The sequence below is a fragment of the Chelonia mydas genome, chromosome 10 (genome assembly GCF_015237465.2).
Source record: "Chelonia mydas isolate rCheMyd1 chromosome 10, rCheMyd1.pri.v2, whole genome shotgun sequence".
NCBI classification, from domain to species: Eukaryota; Metazoa; Chordata; order Testudines; family Cheloniidae; genus Chelonia; species Chelonia mydas.
Genome location: NC_051250.2, coordinates 71,664,066 through 71,685,026, shown reverse-complemented (window position 1 = coordinate 71,685,026; position 20,961 = coordinate 71,664,066). Strand labels below are relative to the sequence as shown.

The 20,961-nt window shown below is 47.0% G+C and overlaps 2 protein-coding genes across 2 annotated transcripts in view; one reads left to right on the top strand and one right to left on the bottom strand.

The window, feature by feature from the left end:
- The first annotated feature begins 9,424 nt into the window (after window positions 1–9,424).
- On the top strand, window positions 9,425–11,047 carry LOC119567201 (F-actin-capping protein subunit alpha-1-like). Its single transcript, XM_037911091.2, has one exon. The coding sequence runs from the start codon at window positions 9,449–9,451 to the stop codon at window positions 10,316–10,318; it is 870 nt and encodes a 289-aa protein (XP_037767019.2). The 5' UTR covers window positions 9,425–9,448; the 3' UTR covers window positions 10,319–11,047.
- A 4,095-nt stretch (window positions 11,048–15,142) lies between these two features.
- The window catches only part of ST8SIA2 (ST8 alpha-N-acetyl-neuraminide alpha-2,8-sialyltransferase 2), a 43,990-nt gene continuing 38,171 nt past the window's right edge, over window positions 15,143–20,961 (bottom strand). Inside the window, exon 6 of the mRNA XM_037911596.2 lies at window positions 15,143–20,868. Coding sequence (XP_037767524.1) covers window positions 20,583–20,868 — 286 coding nt within the window. The 3' untranslated portion in view covers window positions 15,143–20,582. The remainder of the gene's footprint in view (window positions 20,869–20,961) is intronic.

The window sequence follows — 20,961 nt, the reverse complement described above, 5'->3', positions numbered from 1 at the left end:
TGGGGGTGGCAATACCACAGTCTTAATAAGGGACAGATGTGCAGCTTTCCCCTGGTCATCTTCCCTGCTGATTGAGAGGAGCTCTGAAATGGTTTGGGCAACAGGTGCATTCTGGGATACAGTGGGAGGGACCATGGGATTTTAATCTTTCCTCTAGCCTCTGGGATGTATCCCACAATCCACTGGGAAAACTGGCTCGCATGCCATGAGCCTGGAAGCAGAGCCAGGAGTTCTGGGATACCTGTCCACATTACAGTTGATGCAAGACATAGCTTAGAGCACACACAATGGGCTGGGTTACATTGATGTAAGCTGTATCAGTGCAATTTTTGTGCCTAGCTGAGTCCTCCCCGCTTGGACTAGAACTAGGAGTGGGGGAGGATTTGTCTTCAGCTGATACGTCACGTGAAGTATTGGCTGGTGTGGAAGGCAGGATGCCAGTCTGGACATCCCAACGGTCGATGACCACTCCTAAGCTCCTGTGTTTAGTGCTTTTAATTTGAGCTGGTTTGTGGATTGTGTAGCTTGGGCTGATCTCCGCTGTTCACTGCAATGCTACAGCTAGCTTGGGGCTGAGCCCAGCTGCTCTCAGCATTGGGTGTTCCATGAATATCACCCTCTCTCTACCATGGGAAAGGGCCAGCCGTGGTCGTAACACAGGCCAGGGAGTAGGGCACAGGTAGGGGAGCCAGCAGGCCTGGGTTCAATTTCTGGCTCGGCCACTAACTTGCTGTGTGACCTGGGGCCAGTCACTTGGGATGAAATGTTCAAACTCGGGTGCCTGATTTTAGGCACCCAACTCAGTATTTTGACACTTAAATAAGTTGTTCTCAGAGGTGCAGAGCACCTGCAGCTCCCACTGAAAATCAGACTCTATATTTAGGCCTCTCTATGTGGATTTGGGTGCTTTAGGAATGAAAATTTTGGCTAAAACCCCTCTGGGCCTCAGCGTCTTCCAGCTGTACAATGAGGGTAATGATATTGACCCTCCCCGCCCCCAGCCCCGTAGAGTGCTCGGAAATCTATGTCTGAGAAGCGCCGTGCACGTTCCAAGCATTTAGGAGCCCAAGTCCCATGGACAGTCAGTAGGACTTCCACTATTAAATGCCTGAGGTGCTTTTGAAAGTCTCTAAAGAGACTAGTTTCAGGCCTTGTACCTCATTGCCATAGCAGCAGTGAGAGCGCTTTGCTGGGATGCCAGCCTGACGCTCCCCCCAATCAGTAAATAAGCAGGAGTTCTCCAGCCCAGGCTGCAAGCTGCCAATGGAACTTGGCCTCCCTCAGCTCTGGTGCTCTCCGTACATAAGGCAGGGTGATTCTCTCTTCCAGAATTAGCATGACTTCGGGGAGGGCATCCTACCACATGAGTGGCTGATTGAACTCATTTCTGTGTGGAGGTGAGTGGCGGATACCGCTGGCTTCTCTTCAAGGAACATCCCAACAGAGTGCCTTGTTCCGTTTCCTTTCCCTTCAAGGAGCCGGCTGAGCCTGTCAGGTAGCTTTCAAATGCCAGGTCCTCCGGGACTTGTTAAAATACTTCATCGATGCCCCTCTTCCTCCGCAGGGCTGCCCTTTCGCTCATCTGTTCTGTCGCTACCTGACTCGGATCGCTTCGGCAGAAAGGTTTCCATAGTGATCTGAGATTCAGCTCAGCCGCCCCGCTCAATAAACAAATAAATTCCAGCTGCTGTATCTTATTAAGTGTTCCTTTTAAAGGACCCAATGTGAGGCCAGCCAAGGCCAGGGGTCACCCACATTCAGCGAGGCAGGTTTGTGTCCCCAAGACAGTTCGGTTGTCTGAGGGTCGTCTGCCAACTCATGCTGCTTCCTTGCTTCTCCTTACCCCTTCACTGCACCCTTTATGCCCAGGTAAAATGGCCAGGTGTTAGTGGTGGTAGTAGTATTAGAAACACCTCTCTGCAAAATGTCAATCTGCCTTGCCAAAAGGATTTTTTTGCAGCGCTAATCTAAACTGTGCTGTCCAATGTCAGAAGTGGCTGTATCATGAGGATCTGTCAGAAGCCCTAATTGGAAGGGTATTCAATGGGGGGCTTTTTTTTGGTTGTTGTTTTGTCCTCGGGACTCTGTTTTCGCAGAGATTCTCATTAGCTTTGAAAATTTAATCTTCTTTTAAAGTACCAGCTTAGTGCCCCTCGCTCCTCAGGAGCTGCTCAGAGGCACACCAGCGACTGGTGCCTTGCATGATAGCTCTTTGAATTCCCCTGCAGTTAGAGAGCAGATCCACAGGCAGGATCTCAGCAGGAGCAATGAGTGCAATTTCTGTCCGTGGCTCTTGCTACTAAAGGGAAGTCTAAATATCACAGGCAAACCAAACCAAACCAAACCTCTCTGAAGAAGCAAATTGCAGTCCTGACTCTACCGGCTGCAGAGCAGCAGCAGCCAGACCCTCTCTCCAGTGGGGCATAAATGCATGTGATGCTGCCATGTCTTGTATTCATTTCATTGAGAGGGAATGGAAAGGGATTTCTGAGTACTCAAAGTCAAAGCTAAGGTTTGGTCCCATCATCAAGGCCAACAGGGTAGGTATGGCGGTGGGGAGAGATGGTGGATGGGCAGGAGAAAGGCACCTTTTCACGAGACCCTGGAGCACAGAACATGCCATGCACATCAGGCATCCGATGCATATTTCTAAGACTCCCATCGGTAAAGTATTTGGCCATCACTAGGGAAAGGTGAAGATAAAAGGGTCATTCCCAGATGGGCAGCAGCTATTTACCTGCTGCAATATTTACTATGCCATTGTTATAAGAGAGCCGGAGTCTGCAATAATCACAATAATATAATAGTTGTTAATAAATGGCAAAGACCTGGCAACTTCACCATGGTGTACAACTTTCCTTGTCTCTTCCAAATGGGCAAAGATCCCTCCTCTGCTTTCTGAAACAGCCTCTCTGGGCCTCATTAGCTTCCTGATTTCGATCAAACCCTCTCTCTTCCCTCGGGACTGGGACAACTTCTAACTCCCGTGTCTACGCTCTGGGAAGTATCTGTGGCTGAGAATGGGTGCAGAAGAACTTGGTTTAAATGCAGAGGTGGCCACAGACAAACATGAAATGCCATTTCATTCAGAAATCAGAGCTGAGCAATCCATAAACCAACCCAACCCAAATCATACCCCCTGTTGTCCATCAGACATATCTACTGCATTGCTGTCTGTCTCAGCCCCATCTCAATCCCAGATCCTCCCTCCAGCACATAGCACAACCTGCATTAAGTTGCTGATATAGACGGACCCAGACGGTAATTGGTTATAAAGCCCTCAAGTTATTGTCTCTGATGGGCTGTACAGACAGGATCCTGCATGCCACTCCATTGTGCACCAAATGGTTTGTAAGAGAAAGACCTCTCAGAAAGGGTGTCTGCCTCCGTATGAAATAATATCAAGTGCTGTATAAATGAGCCCTCTTTGATGTTCTTGCCTAAAAAAACGGACGGCCGATGATTTTTTAAAAACATTCTGGTTTTCCAAACCAGCTTTTTATTGCATCTTTTAATTGCAATCTCAAGAGTGCCATAAAAAAACCACATCACAGATGCAATTGTTTCCATTACCTATTTCACAATTAAAAACCCACCGATAAATGGAACAGACCCCCTGCCCCCGATCAGCCTCCTTTGCCCCCTCCCTCACACAGGCTAATAAAGGACCCACAGTGTTAATAAATCCGTTAACCAAGAAATGGTTTCTTTTCTGACACCCATGTAACACCTTCTCTTCCCTGTCTCTATCCCTAATGCGTTTCGTTTAAACACACATAATTACTGAAATGACTTCTTCCAAAAATAAATGGTGGGGTATTCAGAGCTGCCTCGCTTCTCAGCATTAGGGTTGTTTTCAGCCAAGAAATCTATGCCTTTCAGCTCTCTCTTGGCAAGTTCAGGTGCAGGCCAAAGCACATGTGATTCTACCCCACCAATACAGTCCTAGAAAAAGAGCTAGAAAACCAGGAGCTTGAGAGACACAATGGTCACAAACCATGATGCTTGCTCAGTCATTAAGCATTGTTGTGGTGCCTTAAATCAGCAACCTCAACAATTCATCGGGTCTCAAGTCAGAAATAAGGGTGCTGGAGGAAATCAGACCAGAGTAATTTCCCCAAACTAAAGAGCTAACATACATGACAATGAATTAGGTGGATTGAGGTTTACCAGCTGGCTATGAAAGTGCGTGGGGGCTGGCACAACAGTCCTCACACCTAGGGGTGGCCCAGATGGTCGCCCATGGACTTCAATCAGTTGTCCCCGGCAATTCTACAAAGACCCCTTCAATAAAAATTTTCCAACCTGGATTTCTAAAAATCAGACTCCAAACGCCCCCCCAGTCTTTCAAGCAGCGGTGCAATCTTCACAGACTGTGGGTGAAATCCAGGCTCCATTGAAATCAATGGGAGCTTTATCACTGAGTTCGATGGGGTGAGGATTTCACCCTGTGTCCCAGTATGGACTAGCTTCTCAGTGCAAGATGCTGCACTGCATGATGGGACCTGTAGTCTTTGTAGCCTCTGCATTAAAGGTAAGAGTGGCTGCAACCTGGTCCACTGTTTTGCACACTGGGCATACCTGTAAGGCTCCTGGCCAGCAGGCTCCTCAGTTGAACAAAATTTGTCTGCCCTCGAGTATGTCCGGAAACAGAGGAGCTTCAAGAATGCCCTGCTCAACTCTCCTCTTGAATTTGCGATTGAAGCCTTCCCGACTGGTGCTTGAAAGCCTCTGTAACTCTGATCACAGATGGAGCTGACATGCCACATTATTGAAGTTGAAGGTCACAGCTTAGTTTCTGGGGAATAATAGAGTGAAATAATTTGATAGCGACCACCTAGATTTTTATTTTTTAAATGTTCTATTCCTTTAAGGGTGCTGTTGAACATACAACATCCAGCCACCCCCATAACTAATTCATTATTATGTGCCAAGCGGGTGCCTCTAAAATCAAATAGGGTACAAATGATGGGTGTTTAGTGCCATTACTTTCAATAGTTTTACACAATATTTAAATCATTGGCTCTCCCCTCTTGTTTTGGAGGAATACCAAAGCTAGATGAATGTATTAGCATTAAAAGTCATTCATGGGGCCTGGCCAGGCCCGCCTAGCAGATGGAGGCCCTTATGTTTTGGCATTGCACCCATATGGAAGACTAATATGCAGTCCAGGAATAGAATGTGTTATTTCTCCTCTTCCTAGCAATCGCCAATCCAAAGGCTCTTTCAAGTCAAGCAAGTTCATCTGGACCTTGTACAGCAGGATGCTGCAAGACTGAGGGTTCAGGCATCATATTTTTCTTTTTTGTAGTTGATATTAAACTGGAAGCCTAAATTGCAACACTTCCTTGAACACAGCATGTCAGGTTTTGATCGTGCCATTTGAAAAGCTATAACAGGGCAGGGGTGGGCAAACTTTTTGGCCCGAGGACCACATCTGGGTATGGCAATTGTATGGCGGGCCATGAATGCTCATGAAATAGGTGGTTGGGGTGTGGGAGGGAGTGAGGGCTCCAGCTGGGGGTGCGAGCTCTGGGGTGGGACCAGGAGTTCAGGGTGCAGGAGGGGGCTCCAGGCTGGGGCGTGTGTGTGAGGGCTCCGGGTGGGGGTGTGGGCTCTGGGGTGGGGTTCGGGGTGCAGGAGGGTGCTTTTGAAGCACCGGCACATTCCCTCTCCGACTCCTATGCGGAGGCGCGGCCAGGTGGCTCTGCACTCTGACCCTTCTGCAGGCGCCGTCCCTGCAGCTCCCATGGGCCTTGGTTCCCAGCCAATGGGAGTTGCGAGGGTGGTGCTTGGGGCAGGGGCAGCGTGCGGAGCCCCTTGGCTGCCCCTGTGTGTAGGAGCTGGAGAGGGGACATGCCGCTGTTTCCGGGAGCCACGCGGAGCCATGCCATTCGCAGAGTAGAGCGAGCCCCAGATCCCACTCCCCAGCGGGGAGCTTGAGGACTGGATTAAAATGTCTGAAGGGCCGGATGCGGCCCCCAGGCTGTAGTTTGCCCACTCCTGAGCCAGGGGTTCAAATCAGCCAGAGGCCACATAGGAACATGGAGTGTTACTTCAGCCCCATCTTGAGTGGGACCTTCTCCAAACAACCCTGCAGCTGGATACATACCACCATGACCAGCAGGCTTTAGTCACTGGAGACTCAGAACTGGCATAGCAGGGGGTGTTGCATGTCTGTCCATTCCCTGTCTGTACCTAGCTCTCTCAGGCCTTATTATTCATGATCACTTCAAATGATAGGGCCAGCTCCTGAGCTGGTGTGAATTCACTGGTGCTATGTCTGGTTGCACCAGCTGAGGATCTGGTCCATACACTGTTCTTTTTTGCTGAATGCAGTGACTGAATTGTGTCTGTTACTGTACGGTTCATGGAAGAGGAAGAGGTGGAGGTTTCTGCAGCCGAGTTTTATCGAGGACAGTATTTTAATCTCAGGACATGAAAACCCTTACGACTGTACTCAGCCAAAACTCTGCTCGCACTGACACCAAGTAAGGATTGCTGCATGTGGCCCGTTAACCCATATGCTGCACCGTACATTAGGGTCCAGGAAATGTTACCCTAAAGATGTGTCTAATAGTGAAATTGCTCCCAGGTACCTGCCTTCATGAAACAAGGACCAAGAAGCCCGCTGGTCTAACCAGCCCCCAGGAACCACGGTGGTGGTGGAAAACTCCTTCCATGCTGGCTGGGTGTACGGGCTGCGAGGGGGCAGGGGTAGGGATGAGCCTGGGTAGCTCACACTCCCTGCAGGCTCACTCCCAGGGAGCACGCTCCGGATGATGTCATCCTGTTTCCCTCATAGAGCGCAGGTCGGTGTCTCCCCGTTGCCATGGGAACCTGCTGTTTTGAAATCCTGCTTCCAGAGGGGCAGCAGCAGGAGCTGAGCAGGTAACGGTTCAGGCTGCGCCCCCGTTCTGCCGCACCCTGCTGCCCCGCGCCGGGGGGGACGGGGGCGGCCTGCGGGTCAGGGTCACCGTAGCCAGTCTGTGGAGCAGGGGATGGTTTAGGGAACCATCTGGTTTCTTGCCCTGTTGTCCTTTGTTCTGTATTGCGGGGGTTAGCGCTAGCTGGGAAGGCGGGGGCAGTTGGGGGGCCCGGAGGGTGCTGCTGCTGTTTCCTGGCTGGCTGTGCGCTCGGGAAGGAGCTCAGTCAAAGCTCACTCTCATCTTCCACAAGGTGAGCTTTATTATTGTCACCCTTGGGAAGGGCCAAGGTGGAGATGATGCCCAGAGAAGATCTCTCAATATTGTGGCCCTGCAGTGTCCTATGGGAAGCTAAGCGACAGTAAGGTTGTTAGGGTAAGGTAGCCACTGAGAGGTTCCCAAGGTGAGAAAACAAGACTGAAAAACAAGATTTCATGGTGCGGGGGGGGGAGGAGGGTGAGATTACTGGGGAATCCTGCCATGTTTGACCAGAGACAAGTGCAGATGATTTGCCCTTGTGCTGGACCTTCTTTGACTCTACATGGTACAAGGTACTGGTACCGTGCTCCATGAGTAACAAAGCTTTGGAGTGCTGCAGTTACTAGATGGGCAAACAAACCACGGAGAAAACCCTCACTCAAAGCTGTGGCAATGCTGGAAAAGGCAGCAGCGGGGAGAGAGTTTCATGAATGGTTGGTGTGGCGTGTACAGAACCCAGACCTCAGAAGCAAGATGTTCAATGTCGGCTGTAAGGATAAGCTCACTTCTGTCAGTCACACATTTATCACCAGCTAGAGAAGCTCGTTGGGAATGAATGCAACCCGGCTGCTTGCTACCAGGACCTGCTGGCGATATGGTCACACAAACAACTTTGTCACCTAACAGCAGCCAAGAACAGCCAGAAACCAAATCCCATCGAAAATGGTTTCAAGCATTGGAGGCCACATGATCACTGTGAGTGTTATTGGAGCAGAATATGTGGTCACTTGACCAAAGTCTAGGAGGGTCCACAGGCAAGAAACAGGTTCAGCAACCTAGAGGATTGGTACAGCTTCCAGTGAACTGCAGCCAATATTTGGACACGCCGGTTGGTGGAGGAAGCAAGGCTGTGCCAGGAGCACAGGGCCAATTCTGTAAGGAACTGGTTTTGCCTCATGTCCATGAACCCAGGGCTGTGTGCAGGCTTCCTAAGTACAGGGTCAAATCCTTGGAATGACTGTGAACCCTGGTGGGTTTTTACTCTGTGGTGCCCTGTATTATGTTGTTTCTGGCCTGAAACCTGTCATGTACAGTGCTGATAGTGGCTGCTTTGTAGAACTGCCTAGGACACATGGTTAAAGCCTATTGGAGCTGCCAGGAAAAGCAGGATAAATACAGGTGACTGCAAATTCAGAGAACCCTCCACACAGTCCTGTACTGGCTTCACAGGGGAAGGTTTCCTCCAACAATCGGCATTTGCTTCAGGGTGCTGCATCTTACTTTAGTCATTGCCTGATGGCATAAGGTATTACACTATCACCAAAAATATTAAGGGAGGGTACCAAGGAGCAGTGCTCCAGGTCCCCCTCACACCTTAATAAAGCTAAAGCATTTTTGTCTCTGATAAATTACACTAGTTTTGCACTCAGTCAGTGCTCTTGCTGCAGTCCATGTGAGAATCATTGTGGAAAGGGGCTTTCTTGGGAGCAAGCTACTGCAAACATCTCTAGTAGCCAGTTAAGCAGCTAAACATGGTCTTCCACCCCAGTCTTCACTTCTTAAGGCCCTATATTGCAGTTATATTGGCATCTTATGGCTCAGCTGTTGGGTCAGGGACCGAAATAACTCTTAAAATGGGATCGATCTGACCAGCAGTTATTCTCAGGTGGAAAAGGAGCTTATTTTTGGAATCATTAGATGTCATGATTGCCCCAGTTCATCCTGGTCAGGGATTACATCACTTTTTTTGGTTACAATTTGGGGGCTCCTGAAAAAGAAGGGCTGCTTCTGACCACAGCCTCCCTCCATTGTTGGGCACTGTTGCTGGTAGCATAGGGTTGTGATATGTGCTATCAGAGAGGAGAAGGCAGATGCAAGTATGGTTATTTGGGCTCCCCCAATGGAATAACCCCACTCAGTGGTTGGCCCTCAGGATACATCTGTAACAGTTGCAGAGATTTCCTAAGCCCGCATCTCAAGATATGGTGGGATCCACAGTGAAAAACTGATTGAGGACGGCTGGATTCATGAGACTCCCTTGTGAGCCTACTGGAATTGTGGAAGCCCAGGTCTCTTTGCTGTAGATAAGAGATCTTCAGTATGGATTGGAGATGGGAATTGTAGGCCATGTCGCGACCCCTGGGCTGTACCTGAGGTAAGGATGGCTGTAGCCTGCTCCATTATGTGTGGCAAATTGCCTATGTAGTCTTCAGCTGGGCAAAATTTGGATGCCCTTGGTGTATTGCCTGGAAAGCTAATAATTGTCATGTCCTTTTACTTTTCCTTCAGGTGAGGTGGATCCAGTATCCTCGAGCCCTGCAACCATGGACAGAATGACTAGGGAACGACCCCTGGCCAGACAAGAGAAGGTGAAGATTGTGAGCAGTCTCTTGAAGCAGGCCCTGCCTGATGAATTCTGTGAGGCCTTCAGTGATCTGCGCCTGCTGGTGGGCGACGACAGCCTGATGTGCCAGGAAGCTGCCTCCCTCTGTGCCCTGCACAACAAGCTCTACTTCACCCCGGTCATGAGGAAGGAGTGTGAGGTGCTGCTGACCCGCCACAACGAGCTGGAGGAAAAACACTTCCTTGACTCCCAGAGACAGGTCTCTTTCAAATTTGACCACATGAGGAAAGAGGCAAGCGAGTTTCAGGCTCACCCACAGGAAGATGAGAAAGGTGAGGCATGGAGAAGGGCCCTCTATGAGGGCCTGAAAGCATACGTCAGCAGCCACTATACTGGGGGGATTTGCAGTGTCTTCATCAAGGATACAGCCATCCGGAAAATCCTCATCGCCTGCATTGCGGGTCGTCTGCACCGGCCCTCCGCCTTCTGGAATGGCCTGTGGAAATCAGAGTGGACTTTCACCCTGACTCCCACTTCTACTTCCACCCAGGTGGCCGGGACCATCATGGTCCAGGCTCACTACTTTGAGGACGGCAACATCCACTTGACAGTGTGCAAGGATGTGGCAGAGAGTCTGCCTGTCACCACTGAGACCCAGACCTCCCAGGACTTTGTGAAACTGCTGGAGCATGCAGACAACCAATTCCAGGATGGGCTGATGGAAGAATACCAGAGGATGAGCAATACCCACTTGAAGGCTTTCCGAAGACAGCTGCCCATCACCCACAGCACGATTGACTGGGGGAAAATAGTGACAGCTAAGATAGTGGCAGCGCCTGCTGTCCAATGAAAGGCCAGTTTGTAAGGGATATCTGAATAAAGTGTTCAGGGAAGGGAGAAAGTACTAAATACCCAATAAAATAAATAGAGAAAAGAAAAACTGAAAAAAAATCAGAGAAAATGAAGGACAGGAAGAGTTCTGTGGTGTCAGGCTATGGGGCACTCTCCTGGGAGGTTGGGACATCCAAGTGGAGGTGTTCTGCTGACCAGCGCTGAGCACAGGATAAGCGCTCACACAGATCAATAAGCAGTCACATTGTGTGTCAGCTTGTTGATAAAGTGGAGCGACCAAATTGATGAGTGGGCTGTAGAGAGAGTGTGATTTAATGATAGCGGGCAGGTGCTGTCCAGTGCTCTGTCTCCCCACCTCTCAGGCCTCTTCAGTACATAAGACCATAGTTATATAGTACACTCATTCTCAGTGACTAGCTTATTAGCATATCATAACTTAAACAATCTCTCTTCCCAATCCCTCAGTTGGACATGGTTCTTCCTTTCTGTGGTCTGGCTGCTTTGCCCTTTCAAGCCATCTTTCTCTTCTCAGCCTCCTTCCGGACAAATAGAGTTTCTCAGTCTCCCATTAGACAAACACAATTCCTCCTTCACAAAGTCTGGTCTTCAGTCATCCACAACCGAACATACAACCTCAGGCTCTCCAGCTCGTCTCCCAACTCTTGTCCCTTTAGAGAGTCATGGAGTTTCCCAGGACTCTTTTCAGGCTGCTCCTAGAAGCAGGCTGTTAAGCCTTCACTCAGGACCTCGGTCCCAAGCTCACTCCCCCGGCTGCTCCTGACTGCCAGTTCTCACGTCTTCCTCCTGGTGAAGCAGACTTAACTTCTGAGTCTATAATCACTACCTATTATATTCCTTATACACTCATATATACACACTCCACCTACTATATTCCTCATACACCCTAACCCTGCTCTATATCCATAGACATTAGTTGGGTTTTTTTAATGTTACCCCATGTCCCAGCACTCTCCCTAACCCCTTCATAGTGTATTCTGTCACCTTAAAGCATTTAAATTCTTCATCAAAATCCTTTTCTGGGAACACGCCCTGCATTCCCCATATGTTATATAACCCCTTTTTGTGTCTAGTCAGTAACTATAAATCATCATCAAACCACATTCTTCCTTTTAGTCCTTTGGAGTAGCACATTATCCTCTGTTTTGGGGCATACTTCATAAAATCTTCCTCTTTTCTCCTTGGTCCACAATTCTTGCTATTCCTTTTTTAACTAAACTTTTAAATTTCTGCTTACTCAAAGGAATCTTTAGATCAATTTCTCAATTTTTAAAGCATTTTTTCTCTTCCATTTCATTGCCAGGTATCCCAGCATGTGCTGGAATCCATGCTAGTATTATGTTCACACTCAAGCATGCTAGCATTGTTGTCAACAACATTTCATTTATTAGCTCACTTCTGCTTTCTGAGACACCCCTTGTAATTGCCAGTATACCTGATAATGCATCTGAAAAGATAACAGCAGTGGTAGGTCATATGTCCCTTATGTTAGCATTGCTATCATCATCATCATCATCAATTCAACTGTCATCATGGCTACAAAATTAGATAGTTTTTTAGATTTCTTAGCTCCAGTCTCAGGGATTCAAAAGGCTATTCCCACTCTGTTTTTTCCCATCTTTAGATCCGTCAGTGTATATATTCGGCAATGGTGACCCCACTTTGAGTGTAAGTCAGACTTTATCGGTCATACAGGAAGACTTTTTCTCTTTATTTTATTATATAATTCTAAATCCACATCCAGAGAGATGATTTCTCCTGGTATGCTTTACTGTCGAATAACTATTGATTTTAATCTCTTCTAGCCCTTCCTTTTCACCTAACTCTTCTACCCACATTTTAACCCTAAAAGCATAAGGGAATTTATTGTGTCAGGCTACATTTTGTCTGCTTAAATCCCAACATTCAATTGCCCAGTTATCTTTTGTGTGCGGTTTCCCTTGACTTTAGCCCAAAATATCAGATCGAACATTTCATTCTTAAATTGATAGGTATTTCTCCACGAGTGACACAGGACATATCATAAGCACCACATGCAGATTTACAGTGCTTGAGCTTGAACCGATTCTAACTTTTTAAGCTTCAACACGTATGCAGAGCTAAAGGCTCGACATCCACAATCTATGACTGATCTTATAATCACTCTATACAGCATAGCCACCACTGCCTTATCTGCTCCCCAATTAATCCCAGCAATACTTTAAAGTAGATTAATCCTACCTTTTGTTTGTTTGTAACATTTTCTATATGTCCCTCCCAAGTTTGATGATAAACTAACAGTACATCCATAAACTTCAATGGTTAACTACATGCGCCTTCATAAAATATAAATTACACTCATCTTTAATTTTTCTTCTAGAGAAGATCATTCCCTTTGTTTTAATGATTGTAATTTTAAATCCCCAAGCATCTCCCCACCTTGAGACCTCCCTGAGGGCTTCATTGGATTCTTTCTCCAGTCACTTTAATTCTCTTGTGTTTAACCATATAGCACAATCATCTACAAATAAGATAATACCCATTCCTGTCCTTACACTTTTTGGGAGATCATTTATCATAATGTTAAGCAGGGTAAGGTTGACAACACTCTACTGAGCAGTGCCATTGGCAACACTATAGATACCTGATAAGACTTTCTTTACTCTAACCTGTAGGGTCTTCTCACTCAAAAAACCCCAACCAACCAACCAAAAAACCAACACAACAACAACGAAAAACCTTATTCACCAAAACATTCTTCCTTTTATCCCTACCTTGACCAACTTATACAACAAACCCTCCCTTCATGACATATCACATGCTTTTTCAATGTCCACACAAAACCCACACAGTTATATACTCTCTTTGTTCCTCATACTTTTTTGTATTTCTGTTTCTAATTTGACAATATGATCAATCATGGATCTCCCTCCCCTAAAACCACTTTGCACGTTATTTAAGATGTCATTTTTTCCAACTATGCAACTAGCCTCTCATTTATCATTCTCTTCTCATAACTTTACCCACACAAGATATGATAACAATTGGTCTATAAGCATCAATTCTCATAAGTAACTTGGCTGGCTTCCTTATTGGTACTATCCCCAAATGCTTCCATTCTACTGGAATTACTCCTTTTCTTATATACTATTATATAATTTTAATAAAATCCTGAAACTCCCTGCAGGTCAGTATTAGAGAAAGCATCATATTACATTTCAAAAATAGTCTTCTTTAGTTCCTGACCATGTGCTTTTAAGCGTTATGCATTCCCACAATTTATTTAAGCACCATATTAGTTAAACTGCAGCATTGCCCTCACACAAAATTGCATTAACATGCAAATACTTTTCTGCAGCTTTTATTATCTGTATTCTTTCTGTTCCTTTCTGTTTGTGAAGCGCAGTTTATTACTTCTACCCTAAATGCTACAAATGCCATCTTCTTTGCAAATATGGCTTCCCCTACTGCTCTTATATTATTTACCATATCCTTTATAACACTGTGTTGTAGCAATGGTTCCTTTCCCTTACTGGTTTTCTCCTTCTTCCCCACCTGTCGCTTTGAATGCCTTTTAGCAGCTTCTGCATAAGATATCTTGTTGGTAATCCTGGTTCTTTGTATCTCCCTAGCCTGTTTAGCTTATGGAGGATTCATGGTAGCTACTGTTCTTAACCCCACAGGTTTCATATGAATGCTCCTCTACACATTTACCACATCTTGTGTTTCCCCTTTATACACATCTGTCACATGGCCAAATTTTTGGCACTTGTAAATCTCAAAGGGTGAGGAATGTATGGGTTAGTCCAAAATATAGGGTATCCTAGCTTTACCCAGTCAGGTAAAACCCTTCCTCTAAGTGTTGTTTGCACACCTGTTGATGGTTTGTTTTCTCCCCCTCTAATTAATTGCTTGATGAATAGCACCTGGGTCTACCTATACCTTTTTAAATTTTATCCTCAATCATTTCCAGTGGGATCCCGTATATTACCCCGGTTGTTTCTGTCAGAAATTTGGGGGGCTGGCAAGCCATTTTTATTTTCCCAAGAATTTTAGTTTTAAGCAGTTTCTCAGCCTGTTCTTCACCCACACACTCCACCAATAAATCTCCACCCTGTAATAGTCTAGCTCTTGATATAGCCCTAACATTTCCCCTAATCCATGTAGCTATTTGCAAAGGATTAATGTTGCCTATCTTCACTTCCTCACCCAGCAATTTGACAATTGCAATATTTTAGCATTCCATCCTACTCTTTGTTCCCCTCCCCTGCTGCTTCTTCTGATATTTCTCATCTTTTCCCAACTTTGCAGCCATTCTTCATTCCTAGCTTCTTCTCCCTCATTGTCCAGAGTGACTTCTGTACTATTCAGCCTATTTTTGCCTTCAACCCTCCAAAACACCTGTCTCCCCAGCCCGTCTCCCACTTGGTGGGGACAGGCATTTGGCTTAGCCTTCTGCTAAGGCTTGCAAACTTTTCCCACCTCTGCAGTGAAGTCTCAGCTCTGCTTATATAGTCCTTCCTTAACTCCTTCCCCTGAAACACCAGCTAGGGTCAATTATCACTTGGTTGCTAGGTCACAGGCCAGGCTGAGCCCAGCTTGCCTTAAAGGGCCAGGCAGCCTGTGATAGGGACCAACAGGCCTGAAAGACAAATATGTGGAGAGGGAAAAGGTCTTTGTGGTCCCGCTTCCAAATCCCTGCAGTCCTTGTCTGAGACGCAGATGACAGAGGAAACGGGAACCACGAAGTATGGAACAAGAGGAAAAATCAGCAAGACACACAATAATGTTCATGATACAACACCCATCCACATGGTTGGTTTTGCATTTCCCAGAAGGAACCGTTGCTTTGGATGGTGACACACCATCAGACCATGAAATGGGCTGGCTGCACAGTCTCTCTTGTAGACCAGTGCATGTTCCATGGCTCCCCCATCTTGCAGTGACTAGCATGGGGTGCAGTGTTAGATGGAAGCCTGCACAGCTGGCATGCCAGAGTCCTCTTTAAGGGTGCCTGGATGACTCAAGCGTGTAGTTAAATGATATGGAGCCTTTCACCTCTATATCACAAGTTCAAATCCAGCCTAGATCAGGAGCGCCCAAAAGTTGTTACCATTTGCTGGCCTTTTGGCAGTCTATGTAAAACCCTTTTGATGGTGTGAGTTCAATTCCTCGTACCACCACAGCTGGCTCTGATTGGCTGTCTTGTGGGGCATCAACTCAGACACCAAGGACTGGAACGATTATAGAGAACGAAGTCTCCTCTCATTGCTAGAGGTTAGGGCTGGGATAGTTCTGGCCTTGTGTTGCTGCACGCTCGCGGTGACTGAGAACTTCCTGCTCCAGCACTCGGAGGCTGGCACCATTCACTGATACCGTGTGAGAGTATCTCTTCTGTACCATTAAGGCCCTGCTCCATCTACACGGGGAGACTAGCTCATTACTAAGAGCTGCTCTCAGCAATTCACCCCGAGGCTGAGAAATGCTTCTAGTGCAGGTGGAACCAACACTCAGCTGAGCTTTCTGTAACAGTGCTGAAAATGGTTTAGTCCTGGCTACACAAGCAGTGTGTGAAATTGCTTTTATAGGCTATCATAGAGGTCTATAAAATCATGACTCGAGTGGAGAAAGTAAATAAGGAAGTGTTATTTACGCCTTCTCATAACACAAGAACTAGGGGCCACCAAATGAAATTAATAGGCAGCAGGTTTAAAACAAACAAAAGGACGTATTTTTTCACACAACGCACAGTCAAGCTGTGGAACTCCTTGCCAGAGGATGTTGCGAAGGCCAAGACTATAACAGGGTTCAAAAAAGAACTAGATAAATTCAGGGAGCATAGGTCCATCAATGGCTATTAGCCAGGTTGGGCGGGGATGGTGTCCCTAGCCTGTGTTTGCCGGAAGCTGGGAATGGGCGACAGGGGATAGATCACTTGATGATTATCTGTTCTGTTCATTCCCTCTGGGGAACCTGGCATTGACCACTGTCAGAAGACAGGAAACTGGGCTAGATGGACCTTTGGTCTGATCCAGTATGGCCATTCTTATGTTCTTATGCCTTCAGCACCAGTTCAAGGCGAGCCACCAGTTCCATTTCCCAGCATAGAGAAAGAGTAACAAACTCTCCACTCTGCATCTGCCATTTCCGTTCCATTTTAACAGCTGTTCTGCATTTTTTATTTTGGTCCATAGAAAGCATGTTCGGTTTTACACTAGCAATAGTAAGAAGCCCACTCCAGGTTACTATAGGGCAGGGATCGGCAACCTTTGGCATGTGGCAAGCTGCTGGTGGGCTGGGACAGTTTGTTTACCTGCGGCACCTGCAGGTTCGGCCGATCACGTCTCCCACTGGCCGTGGTTCGCTGTCCCAGGCTAATGGAGGCTGTGGGAAGTGGCATGGGCCGAGGGATGTGCTGGCTGCCCTTCCCACAGCCCCGATTGGCCTGGGATGGTGAGCTGCGGCCAGTGGGATCTGCGATTGGCTGAACCTGCAGACTCGGCAGGTAAACAAACCGGCCCGGCCTGTCAGTGGCTTTCCCTGACAGGCTGCGCGCCAAAGGTTGCCAATCGCTGCTATAGGAAATGCTGGTATAAGTTGCAGTGAGGTTTGAAATGTCCTTTTTAATGTTGGGGGGAGGGGAGATAAAAGGGGGCCAGACCCACATATGGAACCAGACAGAGATGGAGAGCAAGAGAGGAAGAGAGAAAAAGGGAAAAGACAGGCAGGAGTAGAATGAGAGCGTGTGCCAGCCTGTGTGGGAAGCTGCTGCTGTCAGTTGGGGGGTTATTAAAGACATTCATAGTGCAACACATGTGCCTGAATTCCCATTTGAGCAGCATCAATAAACTTTGTGTTTAATTCTCTTTGGAAGAGGAGCCTTAATTAGGCATGAAGAAATGTATCAAGCAGCAGCCTCCTGGAGCAGGTCGGTCTCAGTGACATCTGGTGTGATGGCTTCCTGCACAGTTCTAGACAGCAGCAGCAAGAATTTATTAAGACCCCCCCCCCACCTCCATTTGACTGAGAAATCCAAACTGCATCCATCTAATAGCAGCCATTACAGAGGGGAAGGCAAATGTGAAATTCAGCGGCTCCCGTATCCTCTAACAAAAAGCCAACCCGCTGTATTGGCTTGTCTAGGCTCAGATGCTGGGTTAGTGCTGGGGTGTATTGTGCCAGTTGGCCTAGCCCTTTAGGTAAAGCAGGGATGGTAATGTAGGTTTTCAGTGAGTTTTTCAACTCACTGGCTACCGCTGTCCGTTGGAGCTGGCCTGGGAGCTGTCCAGATGTCATGTGAGAGCTGCCTAGAGGTGGCAACATGCTGAGTAATGTTTCACAGGATGGGGCTTTAGGGCCATCCAGATGCTTTTGTGCACACAAATAACTTATAACTGGCAGATCCTAAATATGATTTTTGCAGGTGATTATTGTGTAAAGCAGAGTCATTGTTTTAAACCACCAAACCTGATCCCACCAAAGAGAATGGAGGGATTTGCCATTGAGTAAATCATCCCTAGTTTAATGCATTTTGTTTCAAGAGTGAATGCCTGGGGTCCATTCCAGGAGCAGCAGTGTCACTGGGATGCTCTGCCTGCTGAGTTGCTTTGTGTACAGCTGGCATGTGTTTTGATTCAATCAAACAACAAGCCCAGGAGCTGGCACATGTGAACCAGGGAAACAAAAATGCATTTTTTTTTAAGGGAAAAAGCTGCCTGTTACGTAATGCCCTTGGCTAGACCTCATGAGGCTTTGCAGGTGTTTTAAAATATCTTGCAGGAAGACCTTTAAGTAATAGCCACACCTCCCTTTTAGCAAGGCAAGCAATCGCTTTCGCTTCCGAGGCCCCCAATCTCCGCCGCAAGGAAACTAGGCTGCGCTCCTGCCACGGACATGGAACGTGCAAGGGTACCAGCTATGGCCCTGTAGTAGCTTTTTATTTTCTAATCGGTTTACAAATAAAAGTCACACCATTTATTTTATTTCTGAAAAAAGTTATGGTCATAGAAATTGCTCCCTGGCCTAGGGCCACTCGCTAAAGGTAAGGAGTTGAGGTCAAGAATCCAGTGGCTTCACCTTTAGCCACCACCGCCTCCTAGCTGGGCATGAATGGCAGAGAAGATGGTCTGTCTTGAATTACCATTCATTACTCAATTGAGTAAAGCCTCTCATGATCATAAAACAGATTTGGTTTTTGATGCTTCTTTCTTTTTAATCTCTTCCCATCTCTCAAAAATTACAAGTAATTATATCAAGGTCCAAGGTAGGATGTATACTCAGAAAATCAAGATGAATTTAAAAATCTGGGCTAAAAAATAAAATAAGGGATACAATTTCCTTGGGTTAGGAAGAAACTTCTCCTACAGGCAGGTTAATCCATAATGGTTACCTGCTCCTTAATGTGAATCAGGTTGAACACTAATTATTAGATTAGACGGTCTTACAGGCATGGCAATTTTTTGTTCATAAACATGACATACAGTTTTACCTTTTAAAAGTTATGGAGGCCGGCACTCAGATTTCAAAGGATCAGTCTCAAGTAGTTTAACCCCACAACGTAGGCATGTAGATAACAAAAAACTAATACTAACAGGACCTCTTTCACAATTAAAGACAAAATTCTGTAATGCCATTTGTTGCTGTTGTTGTTTAAATTAAACCTTCTGCACTCTTTGGAACCCAAACCCAACTGCATTCTGCTGACAAATGAGAGTTAGGAAAGGAAACTGGAATAGAAACAGGAAGTGAAATTGACTAACCAGATCAATCTAGTCTCACTGACAAACAAACAAACAAAAAAAGTGGAAAGCAAATTTGTTTTTTTAAGATCGACTTCACTCTTTTTACTGTAAGTAGTAACAGTAATACAGGGAAGGGACTGATTTATTTAAACTATGAGTGAAATTCACCCGTGTGTGGAGGGCCAGCTTGATATCTATATACAGTACCACTTAAGTCCTACCTAAGTCTTCAACATAAAGATTAGCTAGGTCTTAAGTAGTGCACAGGCCTCATGGTGGTTCTCTGCTCAGATGTGAATGTCACCTGTATGATTTAATCTTGACAGGGTCCTGTTACACCCTCACTTTTGAGATTTCTGCTTAGCTGAGACTTAGGCCCGTTACTAATTTTGGAGTAGGGAGAAGAAAGGGCTGTTTAGCAGGCAGTGATCGGGAAGCAGAAGTCACAATGTGCTTATGGTTTTCATAAGCTCTGGCAGATGGTGAGTGCCTTTGACAGTGTAAGACTTAGCACTGACTGCACTGGTTTCAGCAGCCCACCTGCTACGTTCCAGTGTTTTTGCTTTTTCTGTTAGTTCTTTAGGAGAGGAATAAGAAAACATAAACACAGCGTCCTTCTGAGACCGTCAGCCCAGTCTGATCTTCACTAGCCCCTGTGTTGTCTCCCGCTCCCGGAAGGTCCTGTGTCTCCTTTGACAGCAAACTTCATTCAAATCAGCCTGCTTTTGAGGGCCCTGTCCGGTGTCTCCTGGAGTCACAGTCACTAGGGTGAGTCTCACGCTGCATCTCAAGGGCTCTGTCCAGAGTCCGGTGGCCTTTCCAAACAGGCTGCTGTGACTGTGGCACCCTTCTCACCAAACCACGTGGGATAGCTCTGAACTGGTAACCGTCTGGACGATGTTGCGTGCCATTCACCGGGAGAGAGTATGGTTGTCCTGCTGCGGAGAAGGGACCACGGTGCTCAGCTGGGTCCTGCTGCGTTTCTCAGTTCCTGTCCAGTCACTCAGGCAACCTCTCAGCTCTTTAGCCACAGACAAAGGCTCTCTCTCCGCTCCCCCCACAACCCCATTATTAGCACTAAGCCAAGAACGCTATATACTGGGAAGTGCCAGCACGTGGGTTCTTGGCCAAACAGACCCTAACTACCCACCTTGGACCAGTCACACACATGGCCTAACATTTACCTGTCACCCTAAAGTACTCTGAAAAACCAAGGTGACCTTCAAGCATTTTTGACGTTGTAGAACTAACTTCTTTCTGAGCCTAACCAGCCCAAGGCAAAGCCTCGAGCCCGGGCAGCAGCTGCAGACTCTTCTGCAACTCGTCTGTCCTTCCCTTGGGGAACACCAAACAGTTATACTACTCAGGCCAATATATATAGGCACCATGTATATATATTTTTGTCACTGTTCTGCACGTTAACAAAGAAAACCAACCCCACTAGCCACTGCTCAGCCTTTTCCCCCGCTCCCCCATCCTCCCATGGCGTGTAGCCTGCAGGAACGTGAGCCACAGAAGCCTGTCTTACGTGGCCCCATCGCACTCTCCGACAGTCAGTTTCAAGGCTCCTTCCTGGTGCAGCGTCTTTAGGGCTTTGAACTCCAAGGGCATGGTGTGGGGGCTGGCCTGGGAGGTGTAGCCGTACTTCAGGCTGTCATAGTAGTGATATTTGACGGGGCTCTGGTTCTGATCCCGGGGAAAAGGCCAGAAGCCATAGAGATAGATCCTGCTGCAGAAGCGGGTAGCCAGGGTGTACATGAGCAGGCCGGTGGTTGGTCGTTTTATGTGCACTTTGTTCGTTAGCCAGTACCTGGAAAAGGGGAGAAAACCAAAACCTGTTATTCATGCCATAGCAAGACTCGCCATGCGCAGCCTTCATGTCACATACTCTCCCCTTCCCTTC

Bases quoted from the DNA above. Each gene is read 5' to 3' on its own strand.
- LOC119567201 (XM_037911091.2), top strand. From the start codon at position 9,449: ATGGACAGAATGACTAGGGAACGACCCCTGGCCAGACAAGAGAAGGTG.